We start from the raw sequence: 16,792 nt of genomic DNA, 5'->3' as shown, positions 1-16,792 counted from the left end.
AATCTGAGTGGCCAGCGCATGCCGATGGCACAGGTGTGCACAGCATTTAAATCAAAGGTGTTGGGAAGGGTTCAAGACTCCACCTGGGAGACATGAAGGCTTTATATATATATAATGTTTTCCTTTACAATGCTGTATTCTAATGTAATGTTCTTATAAGCAAGTAAAACCTAATTCAACATTCCTCAAGTTCTCAGTGCTTCATCTAAACAAATACCCACCAGATTATGGGCCCAGACTCTTAACAGAATACTGCAAATCAACAAGAACCGCATCCAGGCTACTGAAAAATGGCAAGTAGTTGAGATATGAAGTTTGCAGTCGCAAAGCTCAACAATACCAACTACCAGCGATGGAAAATATGCACAATGAAGAAAACGAGAAAGTCCCTAAGGTGCATGAGAGCACAAAGCAAAACAATGAAAGCAGAGTGTGTTTTCGCTGTGAAAGGGACTGTTCAATCTGGAAGGCCGAGCAGCGAAAGCAAGAGGCACCTACAAAAGCAAGAGCTATGGCAGCTACATAGGAAACTGCAGGCACATCATGGAGCACTACCATTAAAGTGACTTAGAACAGTATACCACACGGATGGTGTATTGACTCAATTGCAACAAGTCACATGACTAGTGATGAGACCTTCTTCACAGAAATTAATTTCAGTGCAAAGGATGAAGTTTTCCTAGCAAATGGGAAAAGTATTACCACAGAAGGTAACAGTCAAGGATTCTTGAACTGCATCACACCATCAGGGGACAAGAAGAGTATCCTCGTGAAAAATTTACTGTATGTCCCAGACCGAGAAGGAAGCCTTCTATCAGTGAAAACCCTTGATTATTCCAGGTACACAACAACTTATCCGATGAAGCACAAGAATGAAACATCAGAAAAACTTCAAGAAGTTGTAGCCATGTCCAGCAAAAATATGCACCGACAACGAACGGGAATACATCAGTAAGGAAGTGGAATTATATCTGAAGAAACAAGGTATAGTGCACCAGACCACCACATCATACACTCCTGAACAAAATGGTGTAGCAGAACAGAAAAATTGCACTCTTATAGAAATGGCCAGATGCATGTTGTCAGACGTCAACCTACCTAAAAAGTTCTGGGGAGAAGTAGCCATGACTGCAACATACCTACAGAACAGACTACCATCAAAAACCATTGAAAGCACCCCATTTGAAATGTGGCATGGATAGAAGCATAGCCTAGGGCACATCAGAGTGTTTGAATGTAAAGCTTACACATTTATTCCAAAGCAGAAGCGATCCAAGTTGGAGAACACAGCAATTGAAGGGATTTCTGGTGGGCTATAGTGAACAAAGTAAGGGATATAGAATCCTAAACCCAAAGACTGACAAAGTGACAATAAGTTGCAGCGTTTATTTCTATGAGAACCCATCACAAGAAACAATGGTCTTGTGAAGTTGTGGAGGGAATGCACCCAGTGAACCAGCAAAGAAAGCTGAGCAAAATAAAGCTGCACAAGAATCAGAACAAGAGGTGGAACTCAAAGAGGATAAGTCAAATTCCATGTTAAATTCTGCTGATCAACCTGAAATTAGAAGATCCACTTGAGCGACAAAGGGAATACCAACCTGCAAGCTGTGATATACCGCTAAGAAAACATAGCATACTCAAACCTACATTGTGGGAAGACTTAAAAAGATTACCAACATGTGAAGCCAATTAATGCAGAAAGGCAGCAAAAGAAGAAATAAAATCACTCTAAGAAAATAAAACCTGGACACTCAAGAGCAAGCCATCGACATTTAATATTGCTCATCAAAAGAAAAATCGGCAGATGCACTCACCAAGCCATTGCCAAAGGATCGTCACAGTTTCCTTCACGAGAAGTTTAATGTCATAAAGCAATGCATATGCTGTTTGGAAGGGGTGTTGGAAATACAACAGAATATTACTGATAGTCTAATGTACGGATATACTGTTATGTCTTTTGAGCTGTAGATGGCGCTGTAGTGCAATGTCACAACATGCTTATCTATGATACACAGGCGGTTTTCCTATATACAGTATATGTTTTCCTTTACAATGCTGTATTTTTATGTAATGTTCTTATAAGCAAATAAAACTTAATTCATGAATCCTCAAGATCACAGTGCTTCATCTAAACACATAACCAACACGCCTGAGGCAACAGTTTCAGACTGCCTCAAAATAGGGATGGCGCTGGTTGTGCTGTATAGGCAGTATTTAAAATGAATGAGCTTTGTTAAGGATGCATGTTAAGGTGAAAAATTGCACAAATTAACATGCATGCAGTAACACAGTGTAGTGCAAAGGTCTAAATGGGCCCTTAGTGCCCTGTTTATTTAAATTAACTTTACCTGATGCTTTTTTTTTTTATTGCTATGGAGGTTCAGTCTGATTTTCTGCCTGAACAGTTGTCATATGTTGGAAAGTGTAAAGGAAATCTAAAATTTTCAGTTGTTATCAGATCTGGAGGAGAGAAGAAATCCCCCAATGAGGATCCATGTTCTACTGACAATTTTGGCAGATCCCCTCTCACTTCTGTAATGTCTCTGGGAGAGGAAGTAAGGGGGAAATATTTACAACATGGACACACACAAAAAACAGTTTCTAACTCTTCACTACTTTTAAAAAAACTAGGAAACTGTATTGGCAGGAATTCTATTTTATAATAGTGCTAGTGCAAATGGTCATGCAACTGTTTTATGTGTCAGAAGTGGATGGAAGATTTTTATTTGAGCTATAAATTCACATTAATTGCTCTATACATTCCGATGTAATCTGTGTAAATTTGAATTTCATTAACAGTACACTTATTATTTTTTTATATGGTGGAATTAATAAAGTGAAATCTTATGCCTTGGTGTTACAGCTGATGTTTAATCTGCTTATATTTTGCCTTCCCTGGTTTCTCCAACCCCTTACCACCATACTTTAGAGTCAGTGCATCATCACTGGGTCACTGTATTTCTCTGCAATGCAGGCAGATCATAGCTGGAGGGAGGGGCCGACAGGGTGCTGTACATAACTTCCTAAAATAAAATGACAGCACTCACTACTGTGTTGAGACCTGATGCAAGAAGTGGGTTGATATTTGTGATAATTTATGCAAAATGTTTTGATAGGTGGATGCTCGTCTGGAGAAGGAGGTGTTGCTAGGTAGGCTGTATTTGCATGCGGACTGCCCTAGTTAATGCCCATATGTGATGCTGAGCCTATATGATGGAATAAACTGAATTCCAGTGAATAAAAGGGGTGGGCCAGAGACAGCCAAGCTGGGGAAGAATTGGCTAGATGATGCTGGGCATCCTCCAGCCAGGAAATAAGGTCTCTATCTGACATGCTGCAGCTTCTAATGCATACTGTGTGCAGTGAAACCAGAGTAGGCAATTGCAGTATATGAGAGGAGCCTGTACAACTGTGCAAGACATAAGGGAAGACTAGAGTTCAGCTTTATAAGCACAAGGTGTTGTGTTTAATTGGGGATATTCTAGCCAATGGAATACCCATTTTTTATAATTTTCTTACCAAACATACATATTCAGTATTCCCATAGTCTACAACACAGATCGCATGTTAATCCTGTACTTTCTATGGCATTCAAGATACATTTCTCCAAGTATTTCCAACTTGATAACTTCACTTTTCATGTTATTCTAGTATCCCATAAGCTGGTATCAATACATGGATTTATTTAACCATGTACTGTAACCTGTTTTGGCACATTGTAGTAAGCAAAGCTTTTACCGTATTACAATATGCTATATTTAGGCAGATACACCACCGTTTGTGTCATCCTAATTTCTAGAAGTTTCCTGACACATAATGAGTAAGGGGAGAACCAGCAAACATCGTGTAATATAAGAAGTAAGAAAGATGGCATTTACTATTTTTATTGCCTGTTGCTATGTTTGTTATGTACATATGCTGGACTGCACTGCTGTTGGGCTTCCAAACATGTTCTAAAGTTTTAAACACTCCCTTTACTAAAGTTCCTATATAATTTAAAGAAGAATCTGGCCACATAATGTACTGTAATGCAGTTCCAAACAAACCCCAAAAACCTGCTGTAATATTTAAATTATGATGCTTGGGTCTGGGTTCCTCATGCATTTAACATCAAGGACATCTGCAAGGAAAAACAATTGTGACCTATATTGCTGGTGTTGGCATGTATGCTGATTAAGCAAAATGAGTAGGCAGAAACACAACATTTGTCAATATGGATTGAATAATATCTGAATGACAAGCTTATACATGTGTTCACTGACCATATTTAGTATTTTCCATTAGACCAGAGTTCTTCTTTGGCACTTTACTATGTGCAAGATACTAGATTAATAAATGCCATCTCCGCCCTTTAGGAGCAAAACCCCTTTTAAGTCTTGTTGTTATGATCTGGGTATCTGTTCAGAGTCATTAAAGCCTGCACTCTGTTTAGGCTAAATCTGGAGCACAGACAGCAAGGTATGTGCTAGCTGATAATGGGGAAACTGCTATAGAATATGAGGGCAAACCCAATCTGCAACCTTTTGAATGTGCTGGTAAACGAGCGTTATACTTTGTGGTAATTTCTGCATACAATGTGTTCCATTCAATTTTTTAGTATTGGATAGACTGTGGTAGAGTTAGAACCCCTGTGAGGACTGCTATTTGGGGCTGTGTTAGATAGGGATGGGCTCAATGTTCGCCCGCCAAGCGCCCCACAAGGCACTGTGCACCGCACAGTGCCTTGTGAAGCCCTGATTGGGTAAAGCAATGCAACTGACCACAGGTCAGTTGTAGGACTTTACCCAGTCACCCCACAGTGCACAGTAATGATGACTTTGCCGAATCATGGCTCACACAGCTAAGTCCTGTAAGGTGCCGGACAAATGTAAACAGTTGGTCAGAGCTAGCTGCCACCGCTAGCTACGCCCAATTCTTTATATTTTGCCAGCATCTGTCAGAATGACATTCTGCGGCGGTAGTTTGTCGCGAGCGGGCAGGTCAGCAGGGTTAGTTTTAAAAACGACTTCTATTTATTTATTTTTATTTCGGCGAGTCGCTGTCATCCTGGACAACGCTGGACGTCTTGATTAAACCTAGGATTACGTCGGTGGTTCAATTTTTTTGTTTTTTTTTAACAAAAGACTTGTCAAAAGCCTTTGTTGTGTTTTTATTTAAATTGATGGACTTTTTATTATGAACTTTTTATCTATGAACTTTTTATTTAAATTTATTTTAACACTTTAGTGTTAAAATGCTCATTCACAAGGGGGGTGCATCTGGGTGCCCCTTTATTAAAGGGATACCCTGATGTGACTAAGCCCCCTGCCCACAGACCCCCAAAACCAGGGCTCATGGGCTTCCTTGTGGGGAAGAGGCCCTTGTCCCCATCGGCACAGGAGCAAGGTGCTTTTCCAGGTCCCCCCCCCCATTTTTGAGGGTGGGGTTCCTCCTTAAAATTCCTACCAGACCTTAAGGGCCTGGTGCGACTTTGAGGGGGAACCCACACACTTTTTTTTTTGCTTTTTTGTAAATGGGGTCCCTCCTAAAATTCCTATCAGACCATAAGGGTCTGGTATGACTTTGGGGGGAACCCCACATGTTTTTTTTTCCTTTTATTTAAATAGAGTCCCTCCTAACATACTAGACCTAAAGGGTCTGCTATTGTTTGGGAAGGGGGAACCACAGACTTTTTTTTTTCTTTATAAATGTCACTTTTTGGTGCTATACATTGTACAGATGCGCCATTTTACAGGCAGTTTAAGGGGACCCCAGATATTTGAAGGAATGTTTCATTTTTATTGTTTCACTTTAAGCAATGTTAAAATCACTGCTCCTTTAAAATCTGTATTTTTTAAAAGTGTTTTTATCATTGATACATGTCCCTCAGGGCAGTGCCCAAATCCCCATACACTTTTTATGGCCAATAACTTGCATATAAGCCTTTAAAATGGGGACATTTTATTTTCAGAGTTATGGTCCCATAGACTTTCATTGAGGGTATATTTCAAACAGTAACACATATATAAAAACACTTGCTTTTTAATAGACTTTCTTAAAAGTGGACTTATGTAGTAGAGTATGGGAAGGCTAGAGCCCCAATCATTTGAGTACCTGTTTTCCCTCACTTCCTGTCTTTCAAAACTTTTGTCACTAAAACAGAAGATTTATGGGGAATCTATCCAACGGAGATCCAAATAGCAAGACTGGGGTGCTAGACCTTCCCTAAAAAACAAAAGTTGTATGAACGCTTTAGGCTTTTTAGACTTTCAAGAGCCATTTATATTTGCCAAAATAAAGAATAAAAAGATTGAATACAAGAACCAATGAAATACGATTCTCAAGGTAGAAATCCCTTTGCCAAAACATGCATCTGGCTTACAGCCCTTATAACCTGAATGGAATTTAGACATGATAATCCTAACACATTGTCCATTACTCTCTGAGTATAAACTGAAATATTTTTGGCGTGCAAGTGACTGTAATATTTGATAAGAAACCATCACGCTCATCTGTGTACCAGATGACAGCACTGAACCGACATCTTCAAACGTAAATGTGTGCAGGACTGTCCACAGTGCATAGTTTAGGGATGTCCAAGTTTATTTTACTGATGTACAGTGTAACAAGCTTCATGTGTTAAGTTTTTAGATCTCTAATGTAAACGAAACAGAATAGTAGCAACATTATTAATCAAAGTTTTTGCAAAGTAGACTTTGATATAAGTTCTGAACCATGTTAAAGTGTCTCATGGATGCTTTTCAGATGTGCTAGAAAAATAGCGCACAAAAAAGCTCCAAGTAGGATGGGGAAAGGGGGGCAGCTCAAAACACATCAGTTGACCTGGAGTGCTCGTTTGCTAACAGTTAAGTTAAAGAGACACTGTCACTCTGCTGATTCAGGGCAAAGCAGCAGTTTGTTTCCAAAGTGCCTCCCCCACATCCAGGTTGTACTCACATCTCCAGTGATCCTTCACCACTCCTGCCTCTGCTGCTACCAGATGGGAGCATATCACCTCCTCCCATTAGACGCGAGCATTGCCATATAATGGAGGGGTACATTACCACTTTTTCTAGCCTATGGCAATAGAAAATGCAATGGATTTCAGTGCCAACTGCAGCAGAGGCAGGAGTAGAACAGAATCACCATGGCTATATCTGAATGTGCAAAGTGACAGATTTTTGTAATTCCCCCATATCCAGTGGTCATAATAATCTGAGTTGTGGATGGAGTGAGTTTTGCTAATAATGCTAATGTAATGTGTCAATATTTTCCTTTGTGACCTTATCCTGCCTATTAATTTGTCCAGTTAGTAGTCCATTGGCCTCTACTTTAGATAAATCAAAAAATTGGCCAAGCTCATTAAAAATACACATTTTGTTGGTGCAGAAGCATGTGTGCAGGCCAGCATAAAATAACGCATGCTAAATTTACAGCTTTTCTAGTTCATCAACTTATTAGGGCCCTTTGGACCCCTTTACAAAGTCACCATGGCATCATAACATGTAGTGTGGACTACTCCAAACTTTTCTGAGTTAAATCTGTTGGAAAGTATAGAGTAAAAGCATTCCTTTATAAAAAATAACAAAAAAAAGCTTTTGTAATATGATTTTCAGGATCACCCAGAAAATGAACTTCCTATCCTGTTCACTATAGTACCATGCAATTTGTAGGTACTGCATATTCCCAATGTATGAAAAGTGCTATACATAGTGCTGTACTGTGCCAGCAGGCCATATATTTAACATACATGTTTTAAATAATAATTTACACACCCAGTTTGGTGTCCAAATTACCTTTTTCCCTGGAGTTTGGCTTTAAAAATCTTAATAATATGTAGTCACAGGAACACAAGCTGCTTGGAGATGGTCTTATAGTCATTACCTTTGACAGACTGGGCAATAATTTTCTTAAGGGGAATTGCACTTAAGCTTGACTCATATAAATTACAAATATGAAGTAAAAACTATAAACAACATAGCAAAGAGTTGTTTTACTTTACACATTAATTATTTAAAGTCAGTTTCAGATGTGAAGAGTAATAATATCAGCAGGAAACAATGTAACACAAATTACCACAAAGAGTTTCTTCATATTTATGGCACTTGAACCAATGCCTCAAGAAAAATCTATTTTATTAATTTGTGGTTAGTAGCATTGCCAAATCGAACTTTAAAGGTCGAAGACCAAAGCAACAGGAAGACACTTCCTTTCTGGACAGTATAGTAAAATGTTATTCACATCCGAGATACCATTGAATTATATTCACATCTGTGTGTGAAATCGCATTTGATGATATCTCTTCTTTTCTGGCTCCAAGACAACTTTGTGTAACATTTATTAGATTCGTTAAATGAATTGAAATAAAGCCTTCAGAGTCCTGACAAAAGCAGTTCTCTGTTAGAAAAAAAAAAGTGGACAAATTCTACCTCAGAAGCTGTCTTTGCAGGAAAGTATAATTACTGAAATGTAGCCGCTTTTTCAATAATGCTTAATCTTTTTTTTAGAGCAGCTACCTTTAACAAAACAAATCTCAACCAACTGACGCATCAGTGTATTTAGTTATGCTCAAATAGGTATCTTTTGAATGTGTTGCCTATGTAGATATCCTATCTGGAGTTTCCTAAACAGCACTGAAGATGGTTTTAAGTTTAAAGGTGTTGAAATAATACATCATGTAAATGTTTAGTTGAATATATATTTGTACCCTGGATTACCATCTGTTAGACATCCTAATAAAGCAGGAACTGAATATTTTTGCGTATATCTCCATCACTATAATTTCTGCCAACCTCCACACTTTTTTTGTCTTAAAGTGTATACAGTTTGTTACAATAATGCAGAATAAGTAGCAGGAGAGCAGGGCAGTGATGCACTCCCTTGCCCTTCCTGCTGTTGTTAGGATATCACAGATCACTTAACTAAGTGTAGAGAATATATGGCAAAGTGTCATTTTGCTCTGGCTACTAATACCACCACCCATCCCTTTGTGTATTTTGCATTAACTTAGGTGTAATTCTGTGTACAATTTGAGGCGATAAGGTGGGGTACTCAGTAAGGGGCACCCTGATCTGAAGTTCTCAATGGACTCCAATCTACATAGATATTTGATTGATTTTTGATCATAAGGCTGGATTAGCCTTCTGTGTGTAATAGCAGATGGTTCATTTTTGCTGTATGGGTAAGACAAGTAATACACTAATATAACACATGCAGTTTAAGAGCTACACAAGATGTAGCCAGCTCTGTTTTTTTTAAACAGCAAACAAATTGAATTGTTGCTTGTTATCGCCAATAGTGGCATAGCATGGGTTGTCAGCACCCAGGGCAAGGCAAGTATTGCACCCACCTACCCCACATGTTATATGTGTGTGTGGGAGGGGGTGGGTGGATGTTTAACTATTTTTTTATTATTATTTTAATGATCTTCTTTTTTTTTTTTTTACTTTTCTGGGACTTCACATAAATATTAGGGGTCTAAACAAACCCCTGATTTTTATCTTTCTAAATAGTAAAAAAAAAATGCTCATGTGATTGTCTCTTTGCTTTTCACTAAATTTCTGTATTTTTTATCCTAATAACCCTATTATGACCCTATTATACAGTAGGAGGGTTTTTCTATCCAACCTGATGCAGCATGTTCTCCAGGATAAGTATGAATTTCTGTTACTCTTTTTGTTTAAATATTGATCAAATAACATTAAAAAATGGGGCCACATTAAGAGCAAAAAAATACCAACCAATAAAATGATCAAGATAAAAAATAGTCAAACTGCTTTGTTTTGTAGTATTTTATATGCATGCTCTCTGGAGTCCAGACACATGCATCAAATCTGTCTATTCATCTTCTAAAATAACTAAGGTGGATCCAGCCACACCTGTAACCAACCAATTAAAACATACCATTCTGCAAATTGATCTGTTATAGTAACACAAAGGGGCAATGAATGGGACATCCACCAAACATTCACTGCATGTGAATAAATCACTCATTTCAACACATTCATCAGAAACATGTTTGGAGATCCTTCCAGTAACAACACATTCATGTTGGTTTTTTTGTAAACCTTCAGTATGTGCTGGCCATTGGGCTGGCTAACTGATAGACCAACGGCCAATTTAAGAGCATGCATGGCAGGATGACAACATTGCGGTTTGTGCTAATTGCAAGGCAATGAATTGTTAGCCTGCAACATGAAGTGCTGCTACTGCCAGGATGTACAGCTAAGAAACTTTGCATCAGATAAAAAAAAAATGCTTAAACGAGAAGTAAAGTCAAACAATTTGTGGTTTACTTCTCTACTAACTAATACAAAACCAGCAGAAAGCGGGCTACTGCCTGCTATAAGCTGACAGCTCAGAGCTGCGATGTAGCCGGGATGTTTCCCAACAACTTTGTAAGGATTCACCCAGCTGCCTGATTGACAGCTGGTTCTGCCTTTCTAGAGCTAGAGCCAGCTATGCCTGCCCCTCCCCTGCCTGCCCTGCCAATGAGTGCTGGAGGAACAGTCAGGAGAGAGGGGAATCCCTGAGGGGAGCGCTCAATGCTCTCTGCAGGGAAAAAACCCTGAGCTGAGCGATCAACAGTTACATGATTAGACCTGCCATTACTGGCCTTTAGAGCCAGTAGGTCTTAGAGCTGGTTGTGACAGCTGCACGTATATCTTTACTCCCCTTTACTCTCCCTGCACTTCTCCTTTAAGAAAAATTGATATATAGTAAACATGCTGAAAAACATGGGGCTTGCATACACTTCAAATATTCCAGCCATTCTAACATTTTTTACGTGCCCATCTCTGCAAGATAGCTAACTTTTGAGTATAGGTCCAATACTTCTTTGTGCAGATTTGGTACAGGTTGGTCACTGGGAGTTCATCTTTTAATTTCTTTAGCTCACATTGTGATTTTAATTTGAGCTTTCAACATAAATCCAAACTGCATGACTAAGGTGGAGGTCTGTTTGGGATTAAGAGTGTTGTGTTTCAGAGTTATGTTTAGATAAAAATGAATAAACGCTGAGTACCTTCACACACGACTTATTACAGGTCATGTATGGACAACAGAAGTTCTCTGGAGGACAGTGAATAAAATAGCGGGGAACTGAGGCCATGTATAATCTTTTAAAAACAAACAGGAGTCTTGACAAGTTTAAGCTGGCTTCTTTACATTTTCAATTCACTGACCTAAGTTACATGAAAAATATTTTGATAGTGAGCAGAGAATGATATGACACATAACACACCGAGGTGAGATGTTAGCATAACTTTCTGCTTTATGTTGATTTGTATTCCTTTTATATGCCGTGGCTGGTGTGCCTCTAAGCATTGAGCTTGCAAACAAAATAATAATACCACATGCAGTTTGCAATATAGCCACTGTGCACATAGAAGTATATAATGCATGAAAGAAACGCAGAGGCTGCAATTGATGACTTTTCCTTCTGAAAATGCTAGTAATCTGGCTGTCATGCTGAGCCGCTTGCTTCAATACTTCAGTCACTGACATTGTTCAGATAAAGGCTTCCAACTTTCCTTGTCCTCATACTTGTTTATAAATGGTTGAAGGTAGGAGGTTCAGCATAACAGTCATGGCAAAAAGTTTTTTCAGAGAAAGGCCAGTAATGGCAGCTTCCATGTGTCTGTCATGACACTTTTGCCTTAAAAGAGGACTTTAGGCAGGGTGCTTTAAAATAAATATACAAAGTAATATTTGGTATACATGTGCATTTTGAATGGACCATTCTGTAGATCCCATAATTTCTCTGGCTCTGTAGTGAAGCATAGTACCTGTGCAAAAAGCCTCAGATAGAAGCTAGCATTCTATAACTTCCAGACAACATACTGACATAACTCATGATGAAGCTAAATTGCTTCAGTTTTGCTGCTCTGGTTTAGAGTCCAGAAAATAGTTATTGCAGTATGTACCTTCTTAGAGAGGTCTTTTGACTGTGTTTCAGTGGGTTCTGTACAACGTACAGTTATTGCTATACATGGTCCAGTCCCAGATGTCAGTGGACTTCCATAAGCTAGTAGATATTTATCCTTAACTTCAAAAGGGATGATGTGTTAATTGTTAGAACTGCTATAGCTCTCACTTTAATATGATGTGCACATCCATATATTATGTAGGTTCACTAATGTTGTTAATGATGTTTATTCTGGCAAAATGTCTCCCTTTTTAGTGGGCCAGTGAACATAAACACTTAGGTTCCATTCACAGTGTCACGCTGCATCAGGTCATGCTGCATGTTGGTGTTCATTGAATTACGTCAGCTCATTCATTTGAATGGGCTGCCTAATAACATACCACCGTGGAGAATCTTTGGCACCGTAAGTGCATTGAGAAGGTATGTTGGGCTGCCATTCACAACAACAATGTGAATAAGGCATTAGACATCTATTTATAAATATTCCAACCAAAATGCATGCATTTTTCTGATTGGATTCAATTGGAATCCAAGAGAGCTAAAACATTTACCATCAGAATTGTTCTTACAACTCTTAAGTGCTTATATAGACCAGAAAGTGCTAACTTGATGTCAGAAATCTCAGGTTTGGAAAATGTTACATGCATATTGGTAAGTTCTCTTTCATAAGATAATCTATATTTATTTTAGCATCAAAGAGCTCCTTATCAGTCAATGGTGAATTTAAATAATGTACAGTATATACTGTATATATCCATAGGCATAGGATAATTGTTGCCTGATCCAGCCAGAGCTCTTGGGCCAAAGCAGGTTACCATCAATATGTCAGTGGGTATCTGCTGTGGACACCAATGACTTTCTATCCACAATGGAAGTAGTTACTGGTTCTGCTAACTGCTTTGGTTACCTCAAGAAAAGGTCAGCAATGGTGCTGTCTGTCTGTACTCTCTCAATTTCTTCCTCCAAACGCAAAACATTGAATGATCTTCTTTAGTAATTGTGTACTTATGCAAATAGATATTTTGAGTTCCTGTAATATTTACCTAACAGTAATTTTCATGTAGCTATCACATTTTTAATTGCTTGTGGCTCCATATTTTGAATTTGTAATTTATTATGAGAAGCTAATGACAGAGTTGCTTTAAACTCATGTGTGCTTTGTGTCTATTTGTGTTTTATTGGGGAGGTTGTCGTTTGCTTCCTGTACTGGAAGTGAGAAGACATCTCTCTATAGTGAAAGAAAACTCTTTAGTTGTCACCAAAACAATGATACCCATTGGAAGATCTCACTTCATCATGTTTTGTCCCCTGTGGTGGCACAGGGAACAATGTAATCTGAAAAGGATTTTAACGCTTCTGTTCTTTTAAAAACTTAAAAAAATAGTTTGGGATTTAGCTAACTTTTAGCATTTACGGAAGGAGAAACACAATGAAATAACTTATTCTTGCCATTATTGGAAGTGTAACGATAGTAAAAAAAATTGCACTACTTACAATAGTTATTGTTTACTTATTTTGGTGTATATTTTTATTACAGAAATAAAGAATGGAAATCTGAAAGCCATTTTAGGACTGTTTTTCAGTCTATCCCGTTTTAAACAGCAGCAGCATCAACAGCAACAGTATTATCAGTCATTGGTGGAGCTCCAGCAACACGTGTCTCACTCCCCCCCTCCTGCCGAAGGCAGTCAGCTCAAAACGCAACAAGATATGCAGTCAAGGTATGGCACTGCTATTGGAACAAGAACTCAAAAGCAATATCTTCTCTCTACCTGGAATATAATTGTTTTTAACTTTTCCCTTTGCTTAAAAACTCCTCCAAGAAGTGTGTTTCTTATGACTAAAATGTACTGAAGAATACTTTACATCTATTGGGTGCATTTTAAGTATGGAAATATACATGATTTTGTCTGATTGTTTGGACTAGATTGTGACTAGCAGTGATATTGTATTGGGTGCATCGTGAAGATTCTGAAAATTGAACCTGAATAGGGAATGCCCAAGAAAACCATTCACATACTGGCAATGACATTTGTGTACTTATGGCATCTCAATGCCTTGATATATAAATCATGCATTCTACTGGCTGCTTTTGGCTTGTGTCTGAGTTTGATGTCCATTAACATAAGTTCTCAAAGTGATCAAATTTAGGTAAAAAAAAACCCACATACATACTGTAAAACTATTTGGATGAACTTTACTGTTGTATCAATATTCTTGTCTGTAGACTTGTCCAGACCAAACACATTAAATCATTTATTTTCTCAGAGAAACACATATGCTGCCATTGCTGACTTCCTTCTGAAAATGTTACCTGGAACTAGGCTGACCCTCTGGCTTTAATACTCTTACCCAGGAACAGGTCAGAAAAATCAGAACTCCAGGTCATGGCTCAGAAACTGCTGAAGCCAGATGATTAGCATTAAAGCCAGGCAACTAGAATTTGCAGAATGAGAATCCAGCTTCCATGTTTCTCACATGAAAATATTTCCTTTGAAAAGTACTGATCCGTTTATCTAAAATGAGTTTGCTTTGAAGTCACCCACATGGTGTCTGCTGCTGGTTCTGGAAAACTGCCAAATTCCCTTTTCAGAAGGTAAAAGTTTGTAATGTCATGGAGCTGACACTGCAGTTAGAGTGGTGAAATTAGGCACATAATTTATTTCACTTTTTATACCCCTTTCTGTTTCTCACTATGAAAATGTTGGTGCAGACAAAAAAGTCTAACCTAAGATATATGGATTATGATTTTTTTTTTTGTCCGGTATATTTCAGGATTTATATTTTGAGTATTAGTTCCTAGTATTATTTTTGTTTATGACCTTCATTTTAAACAAACCGCCACCTCTAAGAATGCCCTTTAATTTTATATGGACTTTCTATTATGTTCATGTGTATACATCTTATACAAAATTACTACAAAAGCATTTCAGTTTTTGAGTTCCACCTCTCCTCAAGTAATTTGCAGTCTACTTACAGTATTGTTGTCAGACTGTGCACATTTTCAACTACCTAAAGCAGTTAGTATTGCATTAATAAAAATTGAGACAATTTTGCCACTCACAAAGGAAGCAAATGTACTCGCTTGCTTTGTGAGTGACAAAAGACAGTTGACCTGTCTTTCAATGCCCTCTGTTTTAGATAAGAAGGGGCCTGGAATTATGGAGACAAATGTTCTCAAACTTTTTCTGTTTTATCCCTTTTTTCTTAATTGTTTTTTCGGGGACAGTTTTGTTTCTGTATTTATATTAGAGTGAATAATGAGCAACATTTTTATAAAAGATGTTAAAGATCAGAAACACATTAAGGAACACCTGTGTTGAAGCCTGTTTTTAACAGTGTAATGTTTTAATATTTAATTCATTACCTTTTATGATCATTTGAATTATATACACTATGTTTAATAAAGAGTGCCAATAGCCAAATTCCAAGAGAGCAACCCATAGCAGCCAATCCGATTTTTATTTTGCTGCAGATAAATTCGAAAATATGGATTTTAATTGGTTGCTGTAAGAACTCTGGTATTTACTTTGCTCCTTGTACTGGTTTATTAAATGTATCTATTTAACTGTGTTACTCATTTTCATGTAGCAATGAGAAGAAGGCTTTAAGTCTCTTGTTTAGATAAAACATCTGAAAATCCAGCCATTTCCTTTCTAAGTATTTTGATACAAACCAGCAGTCATGAAAGGTGCTGATTGTACATTACCTTTCTCGTATTATGGTTGTACGGATAAGATATGCTTCCTTCCTGATAGAGGGCATTCTCTGTTTACGTTATTCTTGTAATTATTCTAAGAATATTTGTCAAAGGTAAGAAGTATAGACATGTTTGCATTAAAACTATTACTTCCATGTCACAGCATTTCTCCTGCAAAACGAAACGGATTACTAACCTAATATTTAATTCATAAAGGAAATGTTCTGAAATAAGGTTACAACTGCAAAGTAGCAAACATTGTCAAGCTAAGAATACATACAAGAAATCTGCTTTCTTACATTCAAGTACACTGCTTAATATTTATTTACATGCTCTCTAGTGGCGGTAACATGGAGTTTAAGCAACATACAATAACTGGTAGCATGGAAGAGTTTTGGTCTCCATGAGTACCTATGATCTTGTATTCCCCACATGTGATGCCTTTAGTGAAGTCAACATGCCAGAAAATGTCCAAGATGTCTAGTTAAAGGTTTTTAAAACCAGACCTTTGTGTATCTAGAGAAGACCACCATGCCCTTCTTTATGACTTTTTTACTTGATAAACTAAGTCAGAGAAAGAGTGCTATTTCCAACCACAGAATTATGGATCAACCACAAAAGTAATGTTGTGGCACTGTTGGTTACAAAATTAGGCTGCAGATTGGTGCCTTAGACAGGTTTTTAGGGGGAAGGGCCTTCCCTTCCTAAGGCTTGAGTTCAAAATGTAAACCATTTTTAAAACCTTGGTTACAGAACACAGTTGGGTCATATGCTACTCTTTCTTGTAGTATATTTACGGTTTTCATGTTCATTTATCACAGTATTTTATTACAAACTGTAACCTTTGAACAGCATATCATATTTATTTTGTTTGTCATCAATTTGATTAACTTTAGATCATTGATATTCCGTTGTCAACCTATCATGCCTGGCTGTACTATTACATTTATACATTGCAGCGTGGAATTATCACTGTGTACCTGATAGTGTGTTTATCCACTCATTTGCATAGTGTGTTATGTTTTGCTGCATGCATGCTGTTGGAAATGCTTTTACTTAATTGTTATGTTTCTTCTCACACAGTCTGGCAGCCAGATATGCAACTCAGACTAATCACAGTGGGATTGCAACAGTTCAAAAAAAGACTACTAGGTCAGTCGACAACTCTAATTTATTGTGTGTTA

The 16,792-nt window shown here is 37.8% G+C and overlaps 1 protein-coding gene across 2 annotated transcripts in view; it reads left to right on the top strand.

The window, feature by feature from the left end:
• Window positions 1-16,792, top strand: part of NAV3 (neuron navigator 3) — a 269,901-nt gene that overhangs the window by 83,573 nt on the left and 169,536 nt on the right. For both annotated transcript variants that reach the window (XM_018572850.1, XM_018572842.1), the window contains exons 5-6: window positions 13,446-13,629; window positions 16,692-16,760. In XM_018572850.1, coding sequence (XP_018428352.1) covers window positions 13,446-13,629; window positions 16,692-16,760 — 253 coding nt within the window. The remainder of the gene's footprint in view (window positions 1-13,445; window positions 13,630-16,691; window positions 16,761-16,792) is intronic.

This window comes from Nanorana parkeri, unplaced genomic scaffold, assembly GCF_000935625.1.
Source record: "Nanorana parkeri isolate BGI_ZX_2015 unplaced genomic scaffold, ASM93562v1 scaffold45, whole genome shotgun sequence".
Lineage (NCBI taxonomy): Eukaryota > Metazoa > Chordata > Amphibia > Anura > Dicroglossidae > Nanorana > Nanorana parkeri.
The sequence above is the reverse complement of the archived record's forward strand: the minus strand, read 5'-3'. Positions and strand labels throughout refer to the sequence as shown.